This window comes from Sapajus apella, unplaced genomic scaffold, assembly GCF_009761245.1.
Source record: "Sapajus apella isolate SASKATOON/1434 unplaced genomic scaffold, GSC_monkey_1.0 scaffold150, whole genome shotgun sequence".
Classification (NCBI taxonomy): domain Eukaryota; kingdom Metazoa; phylum Chordata; class Mammalia; order Primates; family Cebidae; genus Sapajus; species Sapajus apella.
Genome location: NW_022437090.1, coordinates 788668 through 805714, shown reverse-complemented (window position 1 = coordinate 805714; position 17047 = coordinate 788668). Strand labels below are relative to the sequence as shown.

The 17047-nt window shown below is 39.8% G+C and overlaps 1 protein-coding gene across 3 annotated transcripts in view; it reads right to left on the bottom strand.

The window, feature by feature from the left end:
- The window catches only part of ELP3 (elongator acetyltransferase complex subunit 3), a 98436-nt gene that overhangs the window by 68969 nt on the left and 12420 nt on the right, over positions 1-17047 (bottom strand). For all 3 annotated transcript variants that reach the window (XM_032265367.1, XM_032265368.1, XM_032265369.1), the window contains 4 exons: positions 16782-16852; positions 15590-15653; positions 13400-13468; positions 10651-10805 (listed from right to left, as the gene is read on the bottom strand). In XM_032265367.1, the coding sequence (XP_032121258.1) occupies positions 10651-10805; positions 13400-13468; positions 15590-15653; positions 16782-16852 (359 nt within the window). The remainder of the gene's footprint in view (positions 1-10650; positions 10806-13399; positions 13469-15589; positions 15654-16781; positions 16853-17047) is intronic.

The window sequence follows — 17047 nt, the reverse complement described above, 5'->3', positions numbered from 1 at the left end:
GTGAGCCACAGCACCTGGCCCCGGCCAAGGTTTTATACCTTATTTAAGTTACTAAAAAAAGACAAGCAATATAAACCAAAAGAAAGTAGAATACAAATAAAAGCAGAAGTCCACAGTGTAGAGGAAATAAAACCAAAAGCTACTTCTTTGAAAAGAACAATAAAATTGATAAACCCCTAATTAGTGTAAACAAGAAAAAAAGAGAGAACAGAGATGATAAGTATCAGGGTTGAAACGGGTGATCACTAAGATCCCGCAGACATTAAAAGCCCAATAAGGACATATGAACAACATAATACCAAAATGTTAGACAAAATGAATGAAACAGACAAATTCCTTGGAAAACATAACTTATTAAAATGGACACAGATGAAACAGAAAATATGAATATATCTATTAAATGAACTGAATTATCTAAATTATCTAATTAATTATCTGTATCTATTAAATGAACTGAATTAATTATCTAAAATACTCCCATGAAGAAAATTCTAGCCCTGGATAGTTTCAGTGGTGAGTTCTAGCAAACACTCAAGGAAGAAATTACATACATCTTACATGAACTCTTTCAGTAAACAGGGGAGGGAACAACACATCCTTACTTGTTTTGTGAAGCCTGCCTTACACTAATACCAACAACTAACACCTGACAACAAAATTACAAAAAAAGAAAACTACAGACCACCACCCCTTATGAATGACACAAAAATCCTCTACGAAGTATTAGCAAGTTGAATCCAACAAAATGTAATGATGATGATACATTACGACCAAACAGGGTTTATCCTAGGAATGTGAGGTTTAACGTTAAGAAAAATCAATCAAATGATCCATATTATCACAATGAAGGAGGAAAATCATATGACCCTTTAAATACATGCAGAGAAAGCATTAGATAAGTGAGTCAATGACAAAACCTCTCAAACGTATTCAATCTAATAGAGGTATCTACAAAAAAACTATAGGCAACACTGTACTTAATATTGAAATAAAAATGTTTTCCTTGTATCACTGTAAATAAGACAAAGAGTTGCACTCTTACCACTTCTGTTTAACTGAAGGTCCTAGACAGTGCAGTAAGGCAAAAGAAAGAAAAGCATACAGATCCGAAAGGGAAAAATAAGATGCACTGTATATTGTTTAGGAAGTAAATATTAATGGATTTACCAAAATAACTTTTAGAATGCTGAATGTGGTAAGGTCTTATGATATAACATTAATATATAAAAATCGGCTGGGCATGGTGGCTTAAGCCTGTAATCCCAGCACTTTGGGAGGCTGAGGCGGGCAGATCACGAGGTCAAGAGATCGAGACCATCCTGGCCAACATGGTGAAACCTTGTCTCTACTAAAAAGGCAAAAATTAGCTGGGCGTGGTGGCACGTGCCTATAATCCCAGCTACTGACTCAGGAGGCTGAGGTACAAGATTCGCTTGAACCCGGGAGGTGGAGATTATGCCATTGCACTCCTGACTGGTGACAGAGCAAGTCTGTGTCTCAAATAAAAAAAGAAAAAAAAAAAAAAAAACAACTATATATTTATTAGCAGAAATTTACAGCCAGGCATGGTGGCTCACGCCTATAATCCCAGCATTCTGGGAGGCCAAAGTGGGTGCATCACCTGAAGCTGGGAGTTTGAGACCAGCCTGGTCATCAAGGTGAAACCCCATCTCTACCAAAAATAACAAATTAGCTGGGCATGGTGGCAGATGCCTGCAATTCCAGCTACTTGGAAGGCTGAGGCAGGAAAATGGCTTGAACCCAGGAGGTCGAGGTTGTAGTGAGCTGAAATCACATCACCACACTCCAGCCTGGGCTGGACAGTATGAGACTCTGATTCAAAATAATAATAATAATAATAAAATTTAAAAATGAAATCTGTATTTCATCTATTATAGCACCACAACACATACAAATATTTTGGAAATTTTTTTTACAAAGGGCTTACAAAATCTCTACAATGAAGACTGCCAAGAGAAATTAAAAACATAAGTATACAAGGACAGATATTATGTTCATGAATTGGAAGATGCAATAAATTGTCAATTCTTTCCATTTGTTCTATAATCTTAACACAATTCCAAATCCATTAAACTTTTTAATAGACATTGGTCAGCTGATCCTAATTTTACACAGAAATGCAAAGGACCTAGAATTTCTAAAGTAATCTTGAAAAACAAAGTTGGAAGACTCACACTACTTGACTGTAAGATACATATACTAAAAAGCCACAGTAATCAAAACAGTGTGGTACTGGCATAAGGACTGTGGTACTGGCATAAGGACTGAAAAACAGATCAATGAAACAAAAAAGAGCCCAGCCCCACATCTATAGAGTCCTTCGATTTTTTAACACAGGTGTGATATAATCCAAATGGCAAACGAAAGTTTTTAAAGAAGTGATGTTAAAGCAACTAGATATGGAAAAAAGGAACCTTGATTCCCACCTCAAATTACACATAAGAATTAATTCAAGATGGAACATAAACCTGTATGTGAAACCTAAAAAGGGGGAAGTATCTTTGTGCCTTGGGAACATGCAATGGTTTATTAGAGACACTATGGAAAAGTAATAAGCACGAAAGAAACATTGCTGAATTAGACTTTATCAAAATTAAAAACTTTGGCTAAAAGATACCATTAATATAACAAATAACCAAACTTCAGACTGAGTTTTCATATTTACAAAATATAGAGCTGACAAAGAACTGACAGCTAGGATATATAAACACTCAAGAAGAAATGGGCAAAAGATTTTAACAGATACTTCACAAAGAAAATATACTCAAATAGCATAAGCACATACTAAAGTGTTCAACATCATTAGTCATCAGGAAAAAGCAAATTAAAACCACGAGATGCCATTATACACCCACTAGAATGGCTAAAATTAAAAAGACCGACAACACCATATGTTGGTGAGGATATGGTGCAACCAAATGCTCGCACACTATTGGTGGGAGTACAAATAGTAGAGCCATTTTGGGAAAATGACTGGCAGTTTCTGGTAAAACTAAACTTATATAGCAATTCTGCATCTATTTATTCCCCAAGGGAAATAAACACATATAACCACAAAAAGACTTATACAAGAGTGCACACTGAAGTTTTATTCCTAATAGTCACAATGAAACAGCTCAGGCATCTATCAATAGAAGGATGGTAAACAAACTGTGATTTCTGCATACAATGGAATACTACTCAGCACTAAATAGGTAAAAACTCATGAATCACCCAACAACATGGATAAATCTCAAAACAGTAGGCTCAGTGAAAGAGGCCTTACGCAAAAGAGTATGCTACACGGTTCCATTTACATGACGTTCCAGAATAGACAAAACTAATGTGAGATGGGGAAAAAAAATGAGAAGAATGGCTGCCTCCAGGAGGCACAGGGGAGGATTTACTGGGAAGAGCGATGTGGGGACTTCCTGGGATGACAGTGACAGTCTATATCTTAATAGGACTTTACAGCACAGGTATTTTCCAAAAATAACCAAATGGTATACTTAAGATATGTGTGTTTCACATCAATCTATTATGCTACAAGTTGATCTGTACTACATGTAAATTTACTGAAACAGTGCCAACAGTGAACACTAGTCAGTGATATGCATGACAAAGTATATGGGGAGAAGTGTACTGAAGCACACAACTTTGAAATGCACCAAAAAAGAGAGCAAGCACGTGCCAGAGACTGATGAATGGATAGTGGACCTGACAGATACATGATAAAGCAAGGATTGTAGAATCCAGGTGATGGGTATGTGGATGGTCATTAAAAACTGTTTAATCTGTGTTTCTTGCAAATAAAATGCAGAAAAAAAAGCAGTATCAACTCTCTTAAGGTGACTACAACCGTATCCTAGGTTCTTCATCCAATGTTAAGGATCCTGGTTATGTCAGATACAATGAACCCCAAGTTTCTCTTCAAAGAATCAGTATATGTTCAGCTCTTATTCTCTATTTTAAAGTTTAACTTCCTTGTAGTTTAAGTAAACAACCTTTTCTATCAGTTCTATCAGTAGTTCACATCTGTTTCCCCCATCCCCTACCCCATCCTGACTCATTCCAGTTACCTGCTCTGACCCCTGGCTGCCTGCTCTGACCTGCCCATAACCATCCTTTCCGCCAAACTACCCACCCCGCCACTCCAGCTCATACCCCTGCTCCCTTTAAACAGTCAATCAGGATTAGTCTAGACTGTGCGGTCTAACCGTAGCCAACAGGGGAATGACACAGCAGTAGGGGCGACCTCCATCAGGCATAAGTACCCTTTCCCCTCCTTGTCCAGGTGTGTGCATGCCATTGTTCCATCTGTGAGCCACACCCTTCTATAGAAGTAAATTGCCTTGCTGAGGAAATTTATATTCGAGTGCTACTTCTTCTGCGGCCTTGAAAATTCTACTTATAACAGTCACCATCTATGGAAATCTGGGTGACCAGAGGAGAAGGTAAAATGGTGAATATAAAAACTGAGAGGTGGAGTATCAGAGTCAAAGCCCAGGATTGCAGAGGGTCTTGAGGCCTGCCAGAAACGAGGCCCAGGGCAGCAAGGCAACAGTCAGTCACTCTCAGGCCTCTGGAGGCTCCTTTCGCTTACTTCGAAGCTCTGCAAGTCTAGGAAATCGTCTTCTGGGCCTGGTACCTAGCATTACCTAGCACTTCAGCTTTCTTTTTTTTTTTTTTTTTTTTGAGACGGACTTGCCCAGGCTGGAGTGCAATGGCGTGATATCGGCTCACCGCAACCTCCGCCTCCTGAGTTCAGGCAACTCTCCTGCCTCAGCCTCCCGAGTAGCCGGGACTACAGGCACGCGCCACCATGCCCAGCTAATTTTTTGTATTTTTAGTAGAGACGGGGTTTCACCATGTTGACCAGGATGGTCTCGATCTCTTAACCTCGTGATCCACCCGCCTCGGCCTCCCAAAGTGCTGGGATTACAGGCGTGAGCCACCGCGCCCGGCCACTTCAGCTTTCTAAGACAGGTAAGAACATAGTTGAAAGATTTAAAATCATTAATGGGGGAGGGGGAAGAGGAAGGAACGGAAATGAATTTAAAATTCCACAGGGAGAAAGTATGACTCACCCACTTCTTGATGGGTAACTACTCTTTTAAATTGCATCTTGTGAAAACAGCCAAGGAGCATTAAAGATTGAATGTAAAACTGTTCTGGGCAAAGCTGATTAAAAAGGAATAAAACTATTGTAAAAGGTTGTTTGGAGTTATTTGGCAACATTTGCATTCTAGTGAATGGGTGACTCAGACCCCACTACCGGTCCCTTTCATCTGCAAAGCCTGATTGTTATACGATGACAGTCACCAGTAATTGTTGCTCTCTGGAGACTAGGGAAGAATCCCAGTCCAGCTGATAGCACTGAGTGATTAGCACTTTGCTTGATTTAATGAGCCTGCACAAAAGCCTTACCTGCTCTGTCCTTGAACTCTCTGTTCACTTACCTTTCCAATTTTTCCATCTGCAAGAATATAACACACTGCTTGCTACTAGCTTGCCATACATAATAACCAGGCTCTGCTTGCTGGGGCTTTTCTTTACCCTAACTCCTACTCTTTTAAGAAGCAAAACTTTAATCAGGTTCAACATATGAAAACATAGCAGGGACACCTGAGCTAACACAGCAGTAAAACCTGATCATAACGTAAACAGACCATTAATCTTCAACACTGCTTGCTGACTCATCGGTCACAATACATCATTTTTAACCTAATTTAAAATTAATCTTTAAAAAAATCCCTGCTAAGCTAATGAAAGTCAGTTACATCTATGCAATTTGCAAGCAAAAACAAAAGTAAAATACTCATGTCACCTTACATCTAAGAGAGGTGGGCTGCGCTGTGCAAACCAACCCTTTTTCACACATACACACCACTCAACGTGAGACAGAAGGGCAAGGGCAAGACCAGACATTTCCAAGGGACACATTATGTCAAAACCATAACTTCTCTGGGCTGCTTTTTATTTCACAATGATGCCAACATTTGAAAATACTTTCTGCCTCCAGTTCTGTAGCACAAACTAAATTATCATTTCTTCCAATACAAAGTTTCCCTCGAAACAAATACCAACTCTATTATGAGGAGTTTGTAGTAAAACTTTACCTCAACAAAGCTACCACAATATGCCACAAATCGGTCTTTTCTTTTTTTGAGATTATCTCATAAAAGTATAGAGACTCAGAGAAAAGAGCTAAACATTTCAAGTGTGCGTAGGCAGAGCCCAGCATAATTTATGGATGGCGTTACAGCTCCCAGATTGCACTTGAATTACTTCTCAAGAGCCTTCATGAGATGAGTTGCAATGAAGACCCCAATCATGTATAAATTTTATCTGAAAATAAAGTGTTTGTTGCCCTCTTGAGGCAAATTCAAGAACAGAAACAAAACAACACAGGCCCGGCCTTGTCTGTGACTGAAAGACGCTCTCTCTGGCACAGGGCTTTTTCTACAAACACATCATGATCTGCAGTGAGCTCGCTGTACCACACAACCCCATTTTCAACCCAGTGACAGACGACTTACATTCCAACACCATTAGGCACTAGAATATTTTTGCAAAAATAAAACATTACACCAAGATTAGAGTACAATTTTTAGTTTCAACTGATGAAAATGTCAAACCAGACACACCCTAAAAATTCACTATGCAGACCCCAGTTGGCCTTCTTCGTATACCTCAGGAAACTGTAGGCTATGACAAGTTTGTGGCAAATTTTTAATGGGGGAAGAGAGGCAAGTCTAAGACATTTACAGCTCAATTCCGCTTAACATGTAAGGTCTTCAACATAAGAATAACTGCACCAAGAAACAAGCATAGAAGTACATAAGTTCGCACAGAAAAACTTATCTTGATAGATGCCCCTGCCAGGGAATTTTCAGAGCTGAATGACATGTGGTCAGCAACCCTCTAACAGAATGTTCTGCTGCCATTCCTGTTTTTCCTCCATCACATTTTATCCAAGGTATAGTTCGATTTTTCAGTATTAAGAGTAATTAGTTGGACGATATTATTACTCCTCTAACATTTGAAGATTTCAGCATTTACTAAGGATGATTCATATTAATGATCAATTTTTTTTGAGACAGAGTCTCACTCTGTCAGCCAGGCTGGAGTGCGGTAGTGCAATCTCGGCTGACTGCAACTTCCGTCTCCTGGGTTCAAGTGTTTCTTGTGCCTCGGCCCCCCGAGTAGCCTCCGCCTGGGACTACACGTGCCAGCCTCCACGCCCAGCTAATTTTTATAATTTTAGTAGAGATGAAATTTCATCATGTTGGCCAGGCTGGTCTCCAACTCCTGGCCTCAAGCAATCTGCCTGCCTCCACCTCCCAAAATGCTGGGATTACAGGTGTGAGACACCACGCTCGGCCTCTTGATCAGTTTTGAATGAGCAGTAACAATACAGTCACAGTCTCTTCTGCTACTAAAGCCCCCGCAGGAGGAAAAGATCACAATGCTCCAAGTCCAGGTTCACAGACACAGAATTCACCTGTTACAGTCCCCAGAGTGAATCAAACAGAAGAGGGTTGCTGTCCACACAAACTCTTCCAGCTGCTGAACCTTTCACACAGGCCCTTTTAGCTACCCTTGTTATTAAACTTCATGAAAAAGCTCCTCTCTTCTTTCCACTTTCACAAACCCAAGGAGAACAAAGGAAGTTAGGGAGGTTGGGGAGTAGGGAGGGCACAAAAAGATGGGACTGTCCCCAATTTGGAGAGGCAGCCCTACCCAGGTCATTCATTAGCTAACTGACCACTCATTCAAAATTAATTCACATATTTACCTGTGCTATGTGTCAAAAGTGCTTTACTTACAGGGTAATAAAAACCACCCTTAGGTCTACTCAAAATTTGGTCCTACACAAAAAATCTTAAGAGGTGGCACTAGTTGAACCACCATATAATTAGCTATATAAAACCTCCCCCCATATAAAAGAGAAGCCAGGACAAAGCCAGAGGGTGGTAGGGAAGGGAGGCAAGGAAAAAGAGGCCACATTCCTCCCAGTATCTTCAAGCTCTGATATCTGCACACACATACAGACACACATTTTGATACCCAGGACAGCTTACAGAGTTAGGCTCTGAAAGCAAAGCTACCTGGGATTCATATCACACTCTACTACCAACCACCTCTGCAACTTGGAGCAAATTGTTTCATCTCCCTGTGCCTCAGCTTCCTCACCTGTAAAACAGGGATAATCTGAACACTTAACTCGAAGGCTTATTATGAATATTAAATAAGGGAATATTAAACACCCATGACAACACCTGGCCCACTGTATATGGAGCAAATGTAAGCCTCCTCCTTCGCTCCCACTCCCCATGTCCCTTCCTCCTCAGCTCTGAGGTCTATGGTGACCATTATTCTACTACCTTTTCTGTGCATTTATATACAGATATGTGTGTGCGTGTGTGTCTGTGTGTGTGTGTATGAACACACAAATAATGGGATCCTACTATAAAAACTGCTCTAAATATTGCTTCTCACTTAGTATACCATGGAGATCCAAAACTTTCCCATGAGGTGGCCTCCTCCATTTACAGGGCTGGCAATCTTACCTATGAGCTGATAATCCTGTTTTGTGCCATCAGCCCAGACTTCTTTTGTATTCAAAGGCCACTGACGTCTCCACCAGAATGTATCACAGGCACTTCAAACTTCACACAACCCAAACAGGACTCCTGATTTCCTCCCACTGATTGTCTCTGCTGTTCCCGCTGAATTTTCCATGTCAGTATACAGCCCTCCCCTACCTTCCTACCATTTCTGACAGCCAGAAACTTAGTGTTAGGCTTGACGCCTTCCTCTCTTTCACCCCCCATCTCAGTCTCCTCTCCATCACCGTTGCCCCCGCGCTGATACGAGCAGGGATGGAATCAGATGGCCTCCTATCTGGTTTCTCACGTTCACCCTTATACTCCTCTAATCCATTAGCCAGACAGTAGCCAGAATGAGCCTACCTGTTAACCAGAAATGCCACTTCCCAGTCATCTACTTCCTACTGCATTTCAAATAAAACTTCAACTCCTCGAAAGCATGTGTAACCTGGCCCTTACCTCACACTTCAACCGCGTCGTATGACATTCTTTCTCTTGTTCACTGGGATCTGACATGCTTTGGGTGTTGTCCCCTCTGCACCTCATGTTGAAATGTCATCCCCTATGTTGGAGGTGTGGCCCGGTGGGAGGTGTTTGGGTGCTGGGACTGGATTCCTCATAAATAAATGGCTTACCACCATCCCCCATTGGTGATGAGTGAGTTCTGCTTAGTTGTTTCATGTGAGATCTGGTTAAGAGTGTGGCACCCCCCCCACACACCTGGCATGTGATGTACAGGCTCCTCCTTTACCTTCCAACCATGACTGGAAGCTTCCTGAGGCCTCACCAGAAGCAGATGGCAGCACTATGCTTCATGTGAAGCCTGCAGAACTGGAGCCAATTAAACCTCTTTTCTTTATAGATTACCCAGTCTTAGGTGTTCCTTTATAGTGACACAAATGGATTAACATAGGATCTAACCATGCTGGTTCCTCTGTCCCCAGAAGGGATTTCCAAGCTGTTTCCCAATTCAGGGCCTTTATCTTTCCCTTTCTGCTGTTGGCCTAACCCATCCTTGTACTTCAGGTCTCAGCCTGAGTATCACCATATTCCAGTATCTAAAACAGTACATAGTATCTAGCAGGCCCTCAAGAAGGATTTGGTAAATAAGGAAAATAGTAACTATCTAGGTGTTCCTACCACTCTTGAAAACAAAAACTATTTTAAGACTTTCACTTCTTAAATCACTGAACTACATACAAAACTGTAGTATTCGTCCTGCTAAAAGCAAGGTGTCAAAATAATGCATAACTTTGTCAACTAGAATTCAGAACGAGTAAATGAACTTGTTGTGGTTTGATTGGCACATGATTTGACAAACTTGAGTTTGTCCCCTCTAAAACTCATGCTGAAATTGTCAGTTTAACAGTATTAATAGATGAGATCTTTGACAGGCGATCAGGCCACAAGGGCGCTGACCTTGTGGGTGAGATTCATGCCATTATAAAAGGGCACATGTGTCTGCTTTTTGCTACCCTGCCTTTTGCCACATGATGATGTAATAAGAAGGCCTTTGCCAGATGCCAGCACCTTGACATTGGACTTCCCAGCCTCCAAAGCTGTGAGCCAATACATTTCTGTTCATTATAAATTACCCAGTCTCAGATATTTTGTTACGGCAGGACAAAACAGACTAAGATCCTAATCACAAACAGCTATTATTTAATAATTTTAATTATGAAATCATATTTTCTCTAAATTAAGTTTTTAAATAACAGTACCTTGTTTTGCTGATTTTACAGCAGCTAAATGTTTCAAACAAAGAGTACTCCCAGTCCCCTTCTTGGGTGAGCTGAAAAAACCTTCACGGCCCATTTTTGGTGAATCTTTCTATTTGAGAACACTACTATGTCAACAAACTATATTCATTTTTTCTTTAAAAGGATCATTTCAGTGAAAATAATCCTTTCCCATGAAATGAGAAAGACTATGAGGAGTAAGAATGTGGATGCAGTGCAGAAGGCAACCTCACAGGCTGCTGCTAGGAGCATAAACTGACAATCACTTTGGAGACTATAATAAAATAAGAATTTCTTACTTGACTGCCTCGTAAATATTGTTGGAAGTATGTCCTGATAAGGCATCATGTAAATTTCGAATAAAATAATCTCTGTATTCTTCTGGAAGGGCCATAAACGTTCCACCCATCACGATAAACTCCACTTTATCCACACTATGACCAAGTTGTTTTAACTGAAAGACAAATTCATTAGCATTAGAATGATATAAGCATAAACAACTACTCTAAGAAGGCATTGCAGATCTCTTATTTTGCCCTGTTTTCATCAGTATAGTTTAAAAATCAATGAAACACATTTAGCTAGTTCTGTGGATAAAAAATAGGCTCAAGTCTGAAAGAAAAAAGGTGAGAAGAACTCAAAGAGGGCTAATGAGACCATAAAATAACAAACAAGAGGCTTAACTTGAATACTTACAAAGTGGAAATGTAAAACACAAACAATATAAACCAGAAAGCACTAAAGACAAATACAATACAATATGCAAAATAATAAGTATTTATTGATCATGTATTTTATGCCAGACTTGGTGGTAAGCCGAGGACACAAAAAGGCAGCATTTATGGTCAACAACAATACATGAATGATTATGTAACATAGTAAAGACTTGATACAACAGAAGAAAAAAGAATAGATTCTAAGAAAGAAAAATCAAGACAGCAGTCTAAAATAGATGGATGATTCTGGGCACACATCTCATCTCAGCTTTCTAAAAAAAGTGAAAGTCTGATTGATTAAAAATGAAATATTAGGGCTGGTGCAGTGGCTCATATCTGTAATCCCAGCAACTGGGAGCCCAAGGAGGGTGGGTCATCTGAGGTCAGGAGTTTGAGACCAACCTGGCCAGCATGGTGAAACCCCATCTCTACTAAAAATACAAAAATTAGCCAGGTGTGGTGGTGGGTGCCTATTAATCCCAGCTACTCCAGAGGCAGAAGCAGGAGAATCATTTGATCTGGGAGGCGGAGGTTGCAGTGATCCAAGATTGTGCCACTGCATGCCAGCCTAGGTAACAAGAGTGAAACTCTGTTTCAAAAAAAAAAAAAAAAAAAAAAATATTAAGTCTCCTCTACTAGGGGACAGAATGATACAAATTTTTCATTTTGTTGACTACAATAAGCCAAAATTCTGATTTTTAAAAATAGGTAATGAAATTAACAGTAATTCTGAAAATGGCAATTTATAAAGAAAAACTATAGATATGCCTGTGTGTATATCAACACTAAAAGAACACTGCATTTCTAGATCTGTGGTTGTTTACAAGGGACACTTATCAAAATTACCCTGGTAGCTTTATGAAATGTCTTGCTAGGACCTTAAAGCAGACTGAATCAGAACCTCAAGAGGTGACGATCTGACACATAAAGTTTTGGAGAAGTTACTCAGGTAATTCTAGAGCATTTATAGCTAAGGAAAGAATCACTGCTTGATGTCAGTATCTAAATCTTATAAGCTATGCTCCTTTTTTGGTAAACATATGCATTTCATGTTCAATTGAAACACTGTTTTACATTTCAAATAAATTAAATATCACAGCTCAAGAAGAAATTGATGCAAAGGTCAGTTTAGAACCCACTTTTTGGAAAAATGTGGGCTCCTCTAGGTGGGGTCCTCTCCTGTCACTGGCAATCCTGCTCCTTATATGCTTGGGTACGTAACAGCAAAGTGGAAATTAAAACTGAACAGTATTCATCAACAAGCCAATAAATAAAACTAAAGACAACTTAGCCACGATGGTATGTATTACTATTGACTTCGGACTTGATGTGCCTACTATACATTACCGTTACAACTATGAGAACAGTGCTTTACATTTTTTTAAAATTGGACAAGTTTAAAATAAATTTGTAAATAAAGAAAATCTGTATTAATGATCACATTTCTTGAATAGTGCAAGGTCATGTACATGCTACTTGTTTTTAGTCAGCTATACTGAGGTATAATTTAAATACAATAAAATCCACTAACTTTAAGTGTACAACGGATGAGAGTTGATAGAGTTATGTAACCACCACCATGATCATGATATAGAACAATGCCATAACCCCCACAAACTCCTTGTACCCCTTTGCAGGCAATTTTCATTTCTACCCAACAAATCTGTCATAATACTTCTTTTTGAGACAGGTTCTTGCTTTGTTACTCAGGCTGAAGTGCAGTGGTATGACCACGGCTCACTGCAGCCTCAATCTTCTGGGCTCAAGGGATCCTCCCACCTAAGCCTCAGCCTCCCAAGTAGCTAAGACTTCAGGTGCACACCACCACGCCCCACTAATTTTGGTATTTTTTTGTAGACAGGACTTTGCTATGCTGCCCAGGCTGGTCTCAAACTCTTGCGTGCAAGCAATCTGCTACCTCAGCCTTCCAAAGTGCTGGGATAATAGGCATGAGCCATTCCACCTGGCTAGTCAAAATACTTCTTAATTTGACCTTTGGAAGTTAAAAGTCAACACATCCACCTATTGTCTAAGAACTTTCATACATCTTCATTCCACAAACTTCATACTACAAATGACTTTCTACAAATTCAGAAAAACTTAAGAGAACATAAAACCCTTAAACAATGAATATAGCCTTTAAAGAAAGTAATGTTTTGACCTTGCTAGGCAAGGCAAATTCTCCCTCCCTTACATAGATACTGAAAACTTACAAAAGGGAAAAAACAGCTTTTTCATTCTTATTTCAGGTTCAATTTGAATCAAGCAACATTGCCTTCTTACTAAGGATAAACAACTAATTTTTTAAAATAAATGTCTTTAAAAAATGTACCTGTTCTATTCGGTGTCTTGTCTGTAGGAAAGGGTCATATCTGGCACGGATGGCTCTCATGGAGGTTGGCTACAAGAGAAAAATATTCTGTTATGCCTACATTGAATTAAAAATAAATAGTAGTTTCAAAAGAACTGTATTTAAAAAAAAAAAAACTCTCTATGGTTCTGAACACTGAAAACATGATGTGTACTCCCATTAACTTTTCTCAGTCTTGTCAGGGTTCGAAATAATGTCCTGAATAGCACCAGGAAGGTGTCTACTCATGCTGCCATAAGCACGTCAACAGCAGGGCGTCTCCCTGGGTCATACCTTTATTTTTTATAAACACTTATGGAATCCCCAGGGTCACCAAAGTGTTCTGCTCACAGATACAGATGTGCATACATATTCCAGTCATGTAATGAAGTAACTTTTAAATGAGCTTCTTAAATACCACACAGTTTTTAATGGCTACTGTCATACAGTGGAATACTCTATAGCCACAAAACAATGTACTGACATAAAATGTTCATTAAGATATTGTAAAATCAAGGCACAATGAAGGAGGATTCTGATATGCTACCTCACGTGCAGTAAGTCCGATAAAGAATACGTCCAGTTGAGCATCTCTAATCCAAAACTCCAAAATGCCCCAAAACTCAAAATTTTTTGAGTGCCGACATGAGGCCACAAGTAGAAAATTCCACATGTAAGTACTTAACACAAACTTTGTTTAATGCACAAAATTATTTTAAAAAATATTGTATAGAATTAATTCAGGCTAGGTGTATCAGGTGTACATAAACCAAAAACGAATCTCATGTTGACTTGGGCTCTACTCTCAAGATTTCTCATTACGTATATGCAAATATTCCAAAATCCAGAAAAATCCAAAATCCGAAACACTTGTGGTCCCAAGCATTTCGCAGAAGGGATATGTAACCCATGTATGCTATATTTGAAAATCCCCATAGGATGGGGAGGAAATAACAGAGGATATCAGCTGGCAGTGGGAGGACCAAAGAAGAGTGGCCAGGGGATAGGGACGAGAGGAAGCCTTTTCACTAATCATTGCTCTTGTCTTTCAAAAAAGTTTGAACCCTAGAAAACAGGAAAAAAATGAAAACATCTATGAGAATAAAGTCACAAGGTTTCTTGGCGTCTGAGCTCTTCTGAGAAGGGTGACTCCTTCAATAGCGCCTCACTGGCTGCCTGCCTTCTTTCTGGTCCCCACTCTGTTTCTCTACATGGCCATCAAAATCATCTTTAATAAACCGAAATCAGAGGTATCATTCCCCTGCCTTAAATCCTAATGGCTTCTCATAACTCCTACACTAAAATGCAAACAATGCAAACTCCTTACCCTTGCTTACAACCCCAGCTCATTTGCTCCTCAGCCTCACACTTCCCTCACCCTCTGTGCTGCACAACACCCCCATCTTTCCTTCCTTGAGCCTTTTTCTAGTGACTTCTCTGCCTGTAATCCCAGAATGTTGGAAGCCCAAGGCGGGCATATCACTTAAGGTCAGCAGTTCGAGACCAGCCTGACCAACAGGATAAAACCTTGACTCTACAAAAAATACAAAAATTAGCTGGGTGTGGTGGTGCTCGCCTACAGGCCCAGCTACTCAGGAGGCTGAGGCAGGAGAATCGCTTAAACCTGGGAGGTGGAGGCTGCAGCAAAGGAGGTCATGCCACTGCACTCCAGCTTGGGTGACAGAGCAACACGCCATCTCAAAAAAAAAAAAAAAAAAAAAGAAGAAAAAAAAAATGTAAATTCCAGAAGACAAACGGACAGTACAATGTAGTGGTGAGCAGCAGAGTTCTAGACCTGCTTGTCACTTACTAACAGTGTGTTGGGGCCAGCTGTTTAAGCCTGCTACGCCATAGTTTCCCAATCAGCAAACTGGGATAATGATAGAATCTATCTTCAAAACACTGCAGTAAGGTTTACAGTTGTAAAGCACTTTGAACAGTGTCTGGGATACAGTAATAAAAAGTGCTCATTTAAGTATTTCTCTCTTGGCTAGAACAATATAGGGCGCTAGTAGACACTGGCAAATATTTGGTGAATGAACAGCTTTTATAATTAGAACAACAACAACGAAAAACAACCAAAAAAACTTTCAGAAAGCCAGTATTGGTAAAAGCACGCCACAGGTAAAGTGTGATGCAACACTTCATCAGGACAGTCTGAAGTTACTGTACCTCATAGCCAGTGTAAGACTGGGTCGAATACTCAAAATCGGAATCAGGTCCACCAGGGCAGTATCTGCCAATACAGCAAAAGAACAAGAATGTCAGATACAAAATTTAGTTCAGCCATCTAGTTCCAAGCAGCATCTACCATCGCCATAAAATCCTGACATTAAACGAGCTTCCTTTTCAAATCCCAACAGAAAAATCTACCTTTGCGGTGTCTGTAAATAAGGTATTTTCTGCCAACAAGTAAGTAAGATAAACATGTAAACAGACAATATTACACCCATTTTCAAAATGCTGCAGTTGTGGTTATTTCACATGTTTAAGCTTTTAGGGGCAAACAACAGGAATGAAGTTTTCCTAAGTTTGTATCAATACTCAGTGTTCTCTTGGGAACCACACTCAAGAAAAGCTTTCCCCCTTTTTATCTTCCTACCTAGAATCATGCAAACTCTTCTGCTAATTCTTTCAAACAACTGAGTTTGAAAATCTAAAGGTTACGTAGAAGAATAATTTTTTACTTTGATATTTCCTGATCCAAATTTATTTTAAATTTCTGACGTGGAATTTAGGCAGCTTCTATTCCAATGTTTCATTTATGAGTTTCACAGAATGTACTGTTTCGAGTTCCGTATCCCAATGTCTCCTGTTTTGAGTTCCATAACCTACATTTTAAAAATTGTATATTGCAACAAATTAAAATATTCATATGTTTCAATTTTATTTATTTATTTATTTTGAGACAGAGTCTTGCTCTGTCACCCAGGCAGGAGTGCAGTGGCGTGATCTCGGCTCACTGTAGCCTCCATCTCCCGGGTTCAAGCAATTCTCCTGCCTCAGCCTCCCAAGTAGCTGGGACTACAGGCATACACCACCACACCTGGCTAATTTTTGTATTTTTAGCAGAGACGGGGCCTAACAGTGTTGGACAGGCTGGTCTTAAACTCCTGAACTCAGGTGATCCGTCTGCTTTGGCCTCCCAAAGTCCTGGGATGATAGGCGTGAGCTACTGTGCCCGGCCTTGTATACTCCAATTTTAAAACACTAAAACATCTACCAACGGTTGCTTGTTTGAAAGGAGTAATCAATAAATCTATTAAGTCAAAGTTTTAAATATTACCAGCATGTGCTGACTAAGGGCTTGAGGGGACATAAATTAAAACACAAACACATACAACTTAACAATCACCATACTTACACACATATATTTCCTGTAAAACTGATGTGTGGACATCTGTGGGGTTTGCACATCACAGCCACAACAGCAATCTATAAAAGAAAGATGAATACAAAAGCTCTTATGGGATCATTAATACAAAACTCCACAGAGCAGTTATCCCTAGACGGAAGGAGAGGAACGCAACCAGTGGCAAGAAGGGGCTTCAAAGGTATTGACAAGGCTGTATTTTTTAAGCTGGGCACTGGGTACAAGGGTGATCTCTGTTCAGTATGAATCATCTTTAA